This window comes from Apodemus sylvaticus, chromosome 3 (genome assembly GCF_947179515.1).
Source record: "Apodemus sylvaticus chromosome 3, mApoSyl1.1, whole genome shotgun sequence".
In the NCBI taxonomy this organism is placed as follows: domain Eukaryota; kingdom Metazoa; phylum Chordata; class Mammalia; order Rodentia; family Muridae; genus Apodemus; species Apodemus sylvaticus.
In genome coordinates, this window is record NC_067474.1 from 88,444,711 (window position 1) to 88,458,905 (window position 14,195).

At 37.9% G+C, this 14,195-nt stretch overlaps 1 protein-coding gene across 1 annotated transcript in view; it reads right to left on the bottom strand.

Annotated features, from left to right (window-relative positions):
• Positions 1-14,195, bottom strand: part of Ptprd (protein tyrosine phosphatase receptor type D) — a 511,224-nt gene that overhangs the window by 67,711 nt on the left and 429,318 nt on the right. Inside the window, exon 24 of the mRNA XM_052176673.1 lies at positions 7,934-8,057. Within this exon, the coding sequence (XP_052032633.1) occupies positions 7,934-8,057 (124 nt within the window). The remainder of the gene's footprint in view (positions 1-7,933; positions 8,058-14,195) is intronic.

Consider the following 14,195-nt stretch of genomic DNA (forward strand, 5'->3'; position numbering starts at 1 on the left):
GTTAAAAACAATAAATTCATGAAATTCTTAGGCAAATGTTTGGAACTGGAAAATACCATCCTAAGTGAGGTAACCCAACCACAAAAGAATACACATGGAATGCAATCACTGATAAGTGGATATTAATTAGCCCAGAAGCTCTGAATTCTCAAGACACAATGATACCCAAGAAGAGGTAAAGAGAGGGCCCTGATTCTGAAAAGACTTGATCTAGCATTGTAGGGGAGTACCAGGACAGAGAAATGGGAGGGGGTGATTGGGAAATGGGTGGAGGGAAGAGGGCTTATGAGACTGATGAGGAGGGGAGAACTTGGAAAGGGGAAAGCATTCGGAATGTAAGCAAAGAATATAGAAAATTAAAAAAAAATTAAAAATTTAAAAAAAAAGAAAAGTTTTATCTAGTCAAGAGATAATTAAAACATTGTATAAGTTAGGCTGTAGGAGCTACATGTTAAACAAAGTCACTCAGATCATCAGTTTTCACTGAAAATATATGAACATTATTGTTATAATACCATCTAGCCAACATTGTTTATGACTCCAGTGAAAGAAATGCATGTGCAATTTATAAAATGCCACACACAGATATTATAATCGATGCAATAAGTAAATGAAACAAGCCTATCTCATTTTATCTATTGATAGAAAGTAATTCCAAGTCCCAATTCTCCTTTCATACTCTGTACTAAAAATAATTAATAGAGAAATAAAATTCTTTTTAGTGACAGCAGGAATGTGTGTACCATGCCTAAATTCTAATATCAGAAACATCTCAGGAGACACACCTCCTCCCTATCTCCTCAGAATAATGAGGTGTGAATTTATTCACATATTCTTCCTCAGTATACAGTAAAATAACACACATCACATAATGAACTAAGACTGTACACAGAGGGCAAACTAATTTCCAGGGCTTTCTTACTCAGTATTAGATTGGCTTTCTCAGTAAAGAGCTAAACAAAGTAAGGCAACATTACTAGCAACCATCACTTAAAAAAATACATCTCTTCTCTGTGTTATCAGTTAAAACAGGAGGTGGGTAACAACACATCTCTAGCTGTCAGCCCATGCAGGAGAAAATGCTATCCAAACAGCTGTAAATAGATGGATTTTAATAAACCAGAAATTGGGAGATTGATCCAGGTTTTTAAGGCTGAAAATCCCAGGTTGTTTGCATCTTGCAACAAATGAAGCTATGTTCCTTTACTGCTGCTCAAAAAAATAGTTTTATGTATTTAAAGAAAAATAAAGGACTGCACTGTGTCACTTTTGTACATAATTAACATGAAAACGGCAAGCCTGGAAGTGCTACAGGAACTGTGCTGTCTGCCTCCGCCAATGATTGATGTTGTGGGCATCGTAAGACAAATGAGCTCAACCCAACAAATAATTGGATGGGACTCACGAAAATGGGTTTCTAGAAAAATGAGGTACATAGTCTAATAAAATTTGTTCTGTTGTAGTTTAATTCACTTATTATCTGCACATGAGTAAGTACCCTATGAAATCAGGGCCTTCAGATTCCATGGATCTAGAGTTACAGGCAGAGACTTGTGAGTCCATCCACATAGGTGCCAGGAACCAAACCCAGGTCCTCACAAGAGAAGTGTATACTCTTATTCATGGAGCCATCAGCTTCTATTGGCTTGTAAATGGAATTTATGCACTAAGTAATCCTTACATAAGGGGCTCATGAATTATTCCCTGGGGGGAAAGAAGGCAGGGAAAGGTGGTGTGAGAAAGAACATAAACAAACCTTCTGTCTGACATTCCTCCTAGCTAATCTTCATTCACTTGAGCCTCCAGCAAACCTCAAGCACTGCTCTCTGCCAGGGACCCATAGCTACTGCCACATGTAACCAGGAACCAGGTCGGCTCCCAGGTCTCTCCTTCCGCTCTTCCTCAGGCTGCTTACTCTAGCTACTTCTCAGTGACCATTTCCATTCCTTCATGGTCAGACACGAAACCATCCATGACATTTCCCTTTTTGGTTCTGTTTTCTCCTTTTGTTTTTCGTGGGGGGGGGAACAAAGGAACAACATATGGATTGGTGGAGAGAATGATGGAGAGGAACTGGGTGGCCACTGAGAGGTAAAGAATAGGATAAAGTTATAGTACATGTTGAAAAAAAATAAAATATATGGAATAAAAATGCTGAAATGCTTTTACTTATTGAATAGGTAGGCATCAGTTTTCTATATAAGACCTGAGAAAACAGACCTTGTTTCACAACATGGGCATGATATGCCATTGGCAAACCCTACCATGTGTGTGGACAATAGTGTTTAGTGACTTGGTACAGGAGTAACTACAGAAGTGAGGCCTCCCTAGGACTGAAGCAATGTACCTGTCTCATAGGGGCGCAGGGACAGATCGCTGTTACTGAAAGCCACCTTGGGTTTCTGGTTTTCATCAACTGCTCTTAGTGAGAGTTATCTCAGGAGTGCTGACTCTGGTGCTGCTCATTCATTTTAAAGCTGTTAAGTTTCCATCTCACAAATAATCACATTGTTGTCACATCATCTGTCATCCGCATTATTTATACTAGGATTTTTAACTGTTCTTATTATGCAAATCTAACACCAGATGATATATTCTGTACTTCCATTTAAAGGAAACATTTTTCCCCTTGTTGAAATCTGTAATTTTATTACAGGTCTGGTTTTCATTTATCACAAGCTAATATTTTCTTTTTCTTTATAAACTACTCTAAATGCATGCAGCTTTCTCATTTGGATATTGTTAACTTTTCCATAGATCATATAAAAAATTCTGAGTGAAAAAGAACTTGTGTACAATAGTATAAAACTCATAGCAGTAATGATGGTAGTATCTAGTGTTTACTGGGCATTTTATTGGTGCCGGGCACTGTAAGGATCTTACATAGATTCGGTTATTCTTTCTATGAATTGTAGGAAGTAGGAATGTGTAACAGAAAATCTGCATGCTCAAGGAAACCAAGGTACAATGACTCTTGGAGTGACCATTTAAGAAACAAAAAGAGTCTAGGACATTTTGAGATTCATTTATGGGCTAGTTAAAGAAAGTAAAGGGAGTGGATATAAATATTTGCTGTGAAACTTTAAATACATGCTCCTTCCATAAGAAAATGAAAATAAGTTACTATGATTCAAATTGACAACCCTGACAAAGGAAGTCCCCCAAATGAGTGTGGAAATATAGCATGTGGGCATTCTTTGTTTCACGTGGACAATGTGTGCATCACATTAGCAAGAGTTCCTGTTTCTTCCAAACACTCCCTCTTGACTGTGGCATGCTAAGGTCATGCAGCTTTATATACTTGGACTTACAGTCCAAACTCATGCCTTTATTCAGAGTTCTTCCCAATTTATCTTAAAAGGAATTATTAAGCCAATTACAAAACCCAATCCATGTGCTGTTTGTTGTTTAGAAAAATTCCTTTTGCCTGGAGTTTAAAAAATAAAACTGAAAACCTCTAACTCTCACGTTTCCTCTTAAATGTTTCAAAATTCCTCAGCAGTCATTTCAGCCAAAACCAAACTGATTTTAAATAAGACCCTGTGTTAACAGTTAAAATCACAAACACAAAAGTATCGTGACCCCACATGGGATGTTGGGGTAAGCACAGTTTCAAGTTTGGCTAACATGACATTAGCATTTTGGCTTTGTCACATCTTTTAACAGTAAAAAGAGCCCTCTCCTCATATAAAGTGTACTTTTCGTGCATGGTGTGCTGTTATGTCTATGCATGTGATGTGTTTGCATATGCGTGAAAGTGCAAGCATGTGTGTGTCCCTGTGTAAATGTGTGGGGGAGAGGACAACCACAGGTCTTAATCTTCAGCTTCTTCCTTGTTGGGGAGGGTCTCTTGCTTGCGAGTATACTGCACATGCCACCCTACCATGACTTCCTGGAGAATCTCCTGTCTCTGCCTCCTGTCTTGCCATGGGAACTTTGAGAATATAGACACAATCTGGTAAGCCTGATTTTATGTCAGTTCTAGTGATTAACACTCAAGTCCTCATGCTTGTGTGAAGAGCACCTTACTCACTGAACTGGCTCCCAGACCAATATTTACATTATTAATGATTCCATTTACCATCTGTAAATTAAGATGATAACCGCCTTTTCAGGATAATCTGAACAGTATGGATAATAAAGCTAAAATCAGTGGCATAATTCCTATCATATAATAAGATGCAGCTAATCAGCTACACTGAAATTTCTTGTTTTTATTATTGCACTGAAAAGTAGTATTTTAATATTGTCATATATTTAGTCTTAGTTACAGCTTTTTAAAAAAATCTTTGCTAACATGGTTCTTAAATGATAGTTATAATAATTCTATTAAAAGTTAACACTGACACTAGTGAAGGTGAATATGTTTCAGAATAGAAACTTGTTTTACCTAAGACAGTAAAGATTAATTCTTGCAAATTATAGGACACTGTGATAAAAACTTGCCATATAGTGGCTATATATGCATCCAAGGAGTGACTGCCCAATAAAATCAGTTAGATACTGATGAATATGACTGTACTTCTACAAGGTTGTGACAGATGCATTTGGTTCAGTAAGGATGCTGAGCCATGGTTTCAGATTACTGATAACCTAGAAAAATGAATTACAACATACAATTGTTGAATAACTCTAAACCTAGTGTCGAATAATAAAAATAATTTGGGGGCAAAAAGCTAAGACCAGGTGTTTGGAGTTACATTCTGCACAGGGAAGGAGGCTGAAGGAACAGGAGAACTGGGCTCCACAGGACACAGTGCTACCCCTTGTCTATACTGCCATTTCCCCTGACTGGTGTGTACTGCTAAATATCAAGTAACATATTGATAATAACATTCCATTAACTGTAAGGTAGAGTAAACATAATATCTGCTGTGAAAAACTATCTAGGCCTCAGAAGTCAGGAAAGAGAAAGGCTGTAACTGAGAAAACTGATCTCAGAGGAGTTAAAGTTACCCAGATACGGGGACAACTAATGCCTCAGAGTCACATTTCTTGTTCTCCATTGTGTGCTCTCCCTATGTTAAAGAAAGTATAGGTTTGGAGCATTTTCCACGTTGTATAAGAGTTAACAGAGTATTTTATATTATGTGTATAGGCACATAAGAATGAGCTTCAATTTGGACTTATTTGAGAATATCTAACTTAAATCATTAAACTGTTACATCTTTTGTTCAGAAACCTCAATTTTCTCCTTAGGACTGCATACGTGAAGGAAATCAAAGTGGCACTTGACTTGTCAAAAATTCACCTGTATTTCTTCACCTAATTTTGCCCAGATGTGCAACAATTGACAACAATTTGCATTTGGATTTTCTGGATTTGTTCTGGGTTTTCTCAGTACAAGTTAATAAATGATCTCAAAATATTAGTAATATCACTGTTTCCAAGCAGCTTCGGAAGCAGGCTGGAGCTACATAAAATTTCAGCTTTTATTCTTCTCATATTAATAATGGAAGGAGGGTAAATGATTACACTGTTAAACAAGACAAAGGCAGTGTAAGTCATCATGTCAATTTCTATTCTTTCTCTAATGTCTGTCAGATATTCTTCAAAGTAATATGAAAGGAGTAACTAGCACCACAAGGAAATGGATTGCAAAGCTATCCTGAACAAAACCCTCGCCCACCATCACTAGTTAGGAAAGAGAGGTAGGACACATTAGCTTTTATACAGAGGGCTAATGTCAGTTCCCGTTTTCATATGATCCAGGGCTGTCCATGCTGCATGCCGTGTGCTTCGTGGCTGACTCTGAAGTTCCTGTGCACACCATTCTCCGGTCTAAGACTGACACCTGGATTACTTCCAGGTTAGGAAGGCTTGGTCTATGATAAAATGCTGTTCATGATCATAATCCAGATTTAAGCTCTCTAGCCCACAGATTTCAATTAAATTCTTCTAACCTTTTGCATAACAGAACATTGAGAGATTTTGGTTTCTAGGGCAGATCTAGATTTAGGGTGTATCTGTGGGCATAGAGTTATAAAAAGACAGGTTTTAGTCTGAGTCAAATACCTTTGTTTCTATACTGTAAAAAGAGCCTAAGAATAAAATGGACAAAAGTTTTTGTCATACTAAATGCACACGAGTTCCACCCCACCCCATCTCAACACCTTTTCTTGTTAAAATGTAAAAAATAGTAAGAAAAATTATGGCAATGTGGCAAAAATATATGGAAATGCTACTAAAGGCAGGAGGCTCTATAGAATGTCCTGTTTTCTATCTATCTATCTATCTATCTATCTATCTATCTATCTATCTATCTATCTATCTTCATGCTACTTGACTAATTAAAGACTTACTTTTGATTTAGTCTTGCTCCTATTTACTATAATTTTATAGATAAGAAACTACTATTTGCTTCTTTTCCACTTAAACTGGACTTGTAGAGCTAAAATATGAAGCCTACATTCAGCCATGCACAAACATTAGCTTGAATTTCTCAACAAGACTCAGCAAGTAGTCAGCAATGTGGCCTGATCCTGCCTCTGCTGGCATAGGTGATACCTGATTAGTTAATTATTGCTTTCAGGATGAAAGAAGGTTGACATTTGAACCTTGCTGTATTTGGCCACTAGTAAGAGACAGCACCATACTTTCCCACATTAAAAACTAATGTGATGGAACTTTATGGTTTAGCAATACCACATAAGGCCAATTTGAGCCAAACCAGGTTGCAGTTGTAAGCTTGCTTAGTCAAAAGACAGAAAGATGTATTTTACTTCCAAGTCATGAAATTAATATATTGTTGTATTTTATGTTCATCAAGAGTACTTTAACAATTTCAATTCCTATTTTATTTGTGTGTGCGCCTGTGCAGGCAAGTGCCACAGTGTTGTTGATGTGGAGATCAGAAGTCAACTTGCATCCTTCTACTGTGTGAATCCTGATATTGAACTCAGGCCCTTGGTACAGTGCTTTGCCCACTAAACCAATTGTCTGGCTCCAAGAGATCTTTCAAGCTAAGAGCTATAAGATAAGGTGTTGACAACCACAGATTTTTTTTTTAAGCAGAAAAAGGAAAAAAAAAGGGTTTGAACCACTGTAGATAGATGTGACCGTTTGCACTGCAAATTCCTGAAAGGATTAATCAGAAGCCAGTGCTATTCAATGATTTCTAAAGCAACTGAAAGAGATTAAACAGAGAACCTTTGAGTGACACTGCTAACAAATGTTGTATGTGACAGGCAGGTGGTGGCTGAGGTTGCCTGTTATGACATGTGAAAGGATTAGGTAGCAAGAAAAAAAATTCTACGGCCTTTCAATCTAGTGTTTTTCTACAGACGAAAGGACTACTGAAATTCTGATTGTCAGGAATGAACTCCCAAATGATTTTTAGTATGGTACATCTAGGGACTGATAATAGGAAAGAGGGAAGCAGACCCCACCCTCCTGGGGCTGCTGAGGAGTAACCTTCTTCAACCTTCTCCATCCATCATCCCCTCTGGAATGCACTCCAGACTGTGAGAGGAAGATTAAAAAGCAGTTCACGGATTCAATATCCTGTACATTTCCAAGATGCTTAGTCTCTGTTAATCACCACAATATTGCCTCCTAAGTTTACCCTGTCTGGTAAGCAGATCTGGATTTATTTACAGACGCCCCCTTCCTTACTTTTTAAATATGTAAGTAGTGGACAGGCCCCTCTGGAAAATCGCCAGTTCTCCCATAGCTACCAATCATCATAGGTGAGCTGGACATTGCTCAGTAAATGATCAGGTCTTCAAGGAGGGATGCATCTGTGATTGTAGCAGTAACAACCTTTCCTTGTGAGTGATTCATTTATGTAAGGAAGTAAAGGTGCCAATACTCTGAGCCTGGGTTGTAGGTAAATGTTTTCATAGATGTCTGACAGTCCAGTCAATACTACATTCTCATCCAAATAACGTAAATCGCAAAAACAACAATTTGAATAATGTTTGCATTTTCTTACCTTCTATTGCTGATAAGAGAACCCGGGAGTGGTCATATGCAATGACATTTGCATATCTGTTCTTTGGTTTGTTTACTTCCAAGTTTGAGTGTTCCCATGTGAACTGCTGGCCAGGGTCAATTGACTATAAGAAAAACCAAACAAAGCAGTACATACCACGTCAATATGGAAACATATAGTGGCAAGGCATTCATCACAGGAATAACCATGGTTTAAAAAGAAATCCCATAGCCACACTTCATAACGATGACTTTAGCTGTGAAGTGGAACCTTAGCATAACCTGCACAGTGCACACTGACCAATATCATAAGAGTCATTAACAATCACTAACATTGATACAAATGAAAAGCATCAATACAGAAGTTCTGTTAATATTGGAGCAGCAGGGCACTATCTTACTGTTCCATTTCTTCCTCTGCTGCTGGAGTTTACAAGTTATTTTAGGTCAATATTCCTTCTGGTGCTGTGAACAAACCTTCCGGTGCTGTGAATATAATTTGCCTCCAGTCCTCACTCCTTCCTTCCTCATCTTTCCTGTGTACACAATTTCAGCTGACTGGCCTTTTCCCAGCCTGCTGTGCGCATGTTCGACTTTTGATTCTCTGCCTATGTGCCCCCATCTTAAAGAACACTCTTGATTTTATCTGTTTCCTTATAACATACCATAGCCCACATCAGGGCAGTTGGTACCATCCAAACAATGATGGTTAGGAAGAGGAGCCAGTGAACATCATTGTAGTGACAAAAAATAACTTGTAGCGTTACAGAAGGAAGGATTGAATTGTTTTTCTCCTTACTGTTATATTGTTTCCATGTATCATCGAGTTTACTATGTTTGCCTCCTTTTGTCCCTTAGGATTTTTTCTTATTTTTTTAATTTTTAACATATTTGTGTGATGTCTTAGTTCCAGCAAAAGCAATCTACACTATATATGTGTGGATATAAAGTGAATTTTGTAGGTAGCTCAACTATGATTTCAAAATAACATTCAGGCTTAATTGCTTAACTAAAAAGTTTTTTTTTTTTTAAAAAAAAACTGATAATGGAAGAACAAGCTACATGGTAACAGTAAACTATATTCTACGAGAAGAAAAGGAGCCAACCAGAGAACTGTAATGGCTACCAGGGCATTATGCTTTAGAACCAATATAACTTAATTTTGCTAACCGTTAGGAGACAGCTCGCTTGTTCGGGCTGTCTCTCTTTCCCTCTGTCCTTCTCCTTCTCCCTCCTTGCCCTTTTGCTCTTCCTTCCCAGTTTTGCAGATAACAAAATAGAAGGAATGACTGATTTATTAAATCTGCTGAAGGCCTTCACTGACAGGCAGTGTGCTAACTGCTGTTCAGTAACCTAGTTAATCCTGCGTGAGCAACTGAGACATTTACATTCAAACTTAGGCCAGGGAATCAAAAGCTCGCTGCTAACTTCCAGCTGGTGCGTACTATGGCACAAGGCTGCCCAAGTGTCCAGAATGCCGCCACCAAACGGAGCCCCAGCCGGGACACATCTCAGCACAGTCATGCTTCCCTCCCAACTTATCATCCCGTGTCACGCTGGGACAATTACATAAGAAATCAAGTTTTAAAAACGAGGTTGGCTTCACATGGATGATAGGACAGATGGGACGCAGCTTACATTTATACTTGTTTTACACGGATCAAACAAACATTGATTAAATAATGCTGACTTGCCTTTGTGCAGTGTAGCACTCATCCATCTGCATCTATCTGTCTGACTGAACATTTAACAACACACGGCACAGGTCATTATTTTTGGAGCTTGTCAGAATGCTGAGAGCAGTAAACTCAGGAAAGAATAAGTACTTAGAGTCGGGGAGGTATACTAACATCTTTTATACTGAGAGAGAGAGAGAGAGAGAGAGAGAGAGAGAGAGAGAGAGAGAGAGAGAGAGAGAGAGAGAGAGAGAGAGCTGGAAAGTGCTTTGAAAATCACCTCCCCTTTATCCATGTTAGAAAGGCAAAGATGATAAATGAGTGAAACTCTAATTCCCAAACCCATTTGATTTTTCCCCCTTTCTTGGTGTTGGTGATGCTTCTATATCCATATGCCTCTCTTATTGCAGTCTCTTAAAGGTGAAAATCATAGAGAAGGTGGACAAAGAGCAGCCTAGATGCTGCCTGATAGGGAAGGTGATTTCCATTTCAACCTCAGAGTTTTGGCTTGTCCACCCTGACCATACAGTTTCCTATTAGAAATTAAGATGAGGTCACTGGAGTAATTTGATATCAGCACCCTTATATCTGTGAGAGGGCTCAGTGATCATTTTTCCTTAAAGCCAACTGCTTGTGTGTTCTTTTCTTTTCTTGCTTCATTGCCTACCTCTGCCAACCTTCTTTGTAATGCTGATGCCTTTTTACCCATCAGCACCTTCCCCAACTAGAGTCCTGGCTAGGTCTCTGGAGAGTTTTGAAAGGTGGAAATACAGTGAGTAGCTTCATTCAAACTAAAAGTTGATTGATAATTTTCCATATTTTATAAAGTCTATGAAATCCACATGCCAAATTTCCACAGAATTCATAACCAAGAATGTCTTATTGTAATTTCAATTAATTTCTCCAGCCAATCACTAGATCTTTCAACCTCATAACCCAGATGGTAACAACTTGACCAAGATGACAAAGGGCATTACATCCCAGCCTAGACTGCTACTCCTCACAATAACTTCCAAAAAAAAAAAAAAAAGCATTTTAATGTTAACAGACTTTCAACTTAGTTGCTTCTAGAATGGGTGGGACAAGATATAAGGAAATCTTTGTAGGTAATTCAAAGACAGGCAAAGTCTCATTTAGACATTTGCCAGTATTAAATATTTGGTCTTAAAGTTCTAATGCCTTTTTTTTATCAACTAGAACTTTGTCTTAAAATAAGTAGGTGAAAAATCATACTGCATACAACAGATGAAGTTCCAATTATGTACTGCATTTCCATTAAAAAGCCACAATGAAAATGTGTGTCTATAAAACAGAGGTAATATTTTCTGTGTTAACTCATTTAATTTTAAAAAATACTAGGCTTGAGTATCATGTTTATTGAGGTTCTCTCGCTCTGATGATTAAGGTACACAGAAGTTAGATGATTGTTTTATAATCAAATAGCCTCTAGGTAGAAAAGTCAACTTTGCCATGCTTCCTCTCTTGCTAAGCCAAAGTTTACTTGATGGTCTCATGCCCACCCCTTTCCTCTTAAATACAATATAAGGAAATCTGGAATCAGAACCCCGTAAGAACTGCTGATTTCTGTTTGTGATTCTAACCACTTTGTATAACATTGTATAGTCCTTGAGTGGCACTCTCCAGGCATGGACCTTTTCCCTAGTGCTAAGGTCATCACTTTAAAGCAACATTCTTTAATGGCTTCCTAAAACCCAACCTTTTCGGCCAAAAGAAAAATATAATTCCCATTTTCAAAATACCACACAATCCATAATCATAAGTACTCAGTGTTCCACTTCATCCTCCACATTATCCAAGGAGGAGAACAAAACCTCAGAACCTCAAAATATTCCTTTAGAAACTCATCAAAGGACTACCACAAAAACAGACTCATCCTGGTTTTCTGTTTGCAAAACAAATAACAAAAATTTAATTATAGAGAAGGACTAGACCAAGTATGTTACTAGCCAAACTATGGGCTAGACCATTTTTTTAAAAAAAACTATCCTGAACTTTCAATGACCTTAACATCAGGAGAAATCCTAGTTTTCCACATAGTTGATCTGGTTCCTCCAGAGTCGTGTGGCTCACCCTCAGGCGCTCAAGTCCCCTTGAGGTTAGAAAAGCAGCCTGGAACTGACTTAATTTCTGCCGAAAGCAGTTTCTTTCTTTCTTTCTTTATTTGTATTTATATTTTCTCCCATCCACTGGTTGGAAATGGCAAATTGATGTATTTATCCAAACGAACGAAAAACATGTTTACATGGTTGGGAAGGCCTATATTTTCCACAGTTAGCACGTAGTTGCAATTGCTATGAGAACATTCCCTCTGAGAAAAGAATGTGAATTTAGTTGAAGCTAACAATCCTTCATGAGCCAGATGAGAGATGAGCTGGAAAGTGACGGTAATGTCTGAGAGACAAAGGGGAGGCAGCCATTTCCTAGCTCTGGTTTGCTGCAGCAGGACATGCGGCCTGGTCCTCTCTGTTCCCTCTTATCATTCCTTTTGCCCACTTGTCAGGTCTGTGCCCTCATTTTGTCTCGGCTCCCCTTATCTAGTTACTTATCAGCTCTTGGTGAGTCTTTCCTTGTAACAGTATCTCTGAATCTAGGCTAGCATTACCGTGTGAAAAATCAAAACAGGATTTTACAAGATTAACAATGTTAATACATGGACACAGAAGCACTCTCCCTTGAACAGTAAAAAAGACATATACAATTCACAAATAAATTTAGAAATGTACCACACTTGTCAAATGTAGTAAAAACGTGTTTCATTCAGGCAGACATTTCTTCCAACAGAAATTTGCCTTCAGGTAACAGAACTGAAACAAGGATTTATATTGTGAAAGGGTTAGATTTGAAATTTAGACCACAGTTTGTAGCAAATACAAAATTTCATATACAAAGTATGATTCATCCTTACATATATGTTCAGCATTCTGATTTGTAGAGGAAGTAGAAAGAATAGCTAAGGATTGTGGGAGGTAATTGAGGTGGCTCTCTGGTAAACACTTTTCCTCTACAGTCTGTCACAGCAGTACAGACATACGGACAGTTTCCTTGAATCCCCTCCTAGAAGTGCTTTTAAATGATCTTAACAGGCCATGGCACCAGAAAAATTAAGATAGTAGCAAAAATCCTGGACAGTTTACTTTGTGACTGTGAAAGAGATTATTTTTGAGATATCGTCTCAAATTAGAGTTTGAGAAGAAATATACCAATAAGATCTAGAAACTAAATATCACAGAGATGTTGTCCAACATGTTCCTGAATATGGACAAAAGCAGAAGAAAAATACTCTTATCCAGAAAGGCCATATTTTAGAGGAATCAGATCAGGGATTTGTTCTAATCAGGTTACTTAGATTGTTAGCTATTTATCTCCTACATGAGATAAATGGGGCGCACAGCTGGGTGTGGTGGCCCAACTGAAGTTCTAGTGCTTGGGAAACCAGCCTCGTTGAACTAACAAGTTGCAGGGGGCAGAGAAATGGACAGTGTATTCACAAGGGCTAAAGGAGAAGAATTTCACAAACACAGTTTATACACTGGTATCTTTCATGCCATATGGCAATGAGAAGAAATTTAAATGACTTGCACACAGCTTTCAGGCATAAAAATTCTGTTAGGAATTACTTAATCTTTTCTGAGTAAGGAGATATAGTAGACTGAATTGATAAAAGGTGAACATAAAGATTTATAAAAAGAAGCCACCTGATCAGCAAACAACTTAAGTACTAAAATATTTATTAATTAAAATAGGGCATGCATTCTCAGAAACACCATGGATTGACAGTGTTCTGATTAGAGAAAAATAATTATGTATTAACTATAACCCATCATTAAACCAATTCATATAGGTATCTTCCCTTTCCTGAAGGTACCTGGGATAAATAGGCTACGCACTGTTTGCTAATAGTGAGGATTCTGTATCAACCTTTAAGGATGAAGGGCAAAGCATGTGTTTAAAGTCTTAACTGAAATGTAGCACATCTTCTCTCTCCAACATGCATTCACCAAGTGGGGTCAGAACAGCCTTTGTCTACCGACTCTTAGCAAGCTAGCAGTATTTGTTTTCCCTTCAAGGCAATCATTTCTATTTTCACTTGGAATTATAAAAGGTAGGGAGTTGCTTTTGTTATTGCTGCAAGGCAATCCATTTCTGTTCCTCTATTTATTATGTAACAACATGTCCAACTCTATCATTTTGGAACTCATCTACTTTTCCGGAAAGATAACAAAACAGAGCACAAGTCCCTACATGCGCTGTTTACTTTTCTGTTTCTACTTGATAATGGAGATCTACCCATTCATAAAAAATACAGAACATTAGTAGACTGTAAAAGGGAAGAGCGATGATGAATGGATGTCTTGATTTCATGATTCCTGTGACTCATATCATTAAAGCAAGGAATGTCCAGCACTTTAAGGGAAACAAGCACATACAGACCATAATGAGGTTTGTAAAAGGCATCAGTGGACTCTAATCAACAGTATTAATTCTTCATAAAATGTAGTACGTTCTAATGGGATTTTAAACATCAGTTTATTTTACTTTGCATCCTGGAGTTAAAATGTACATTAG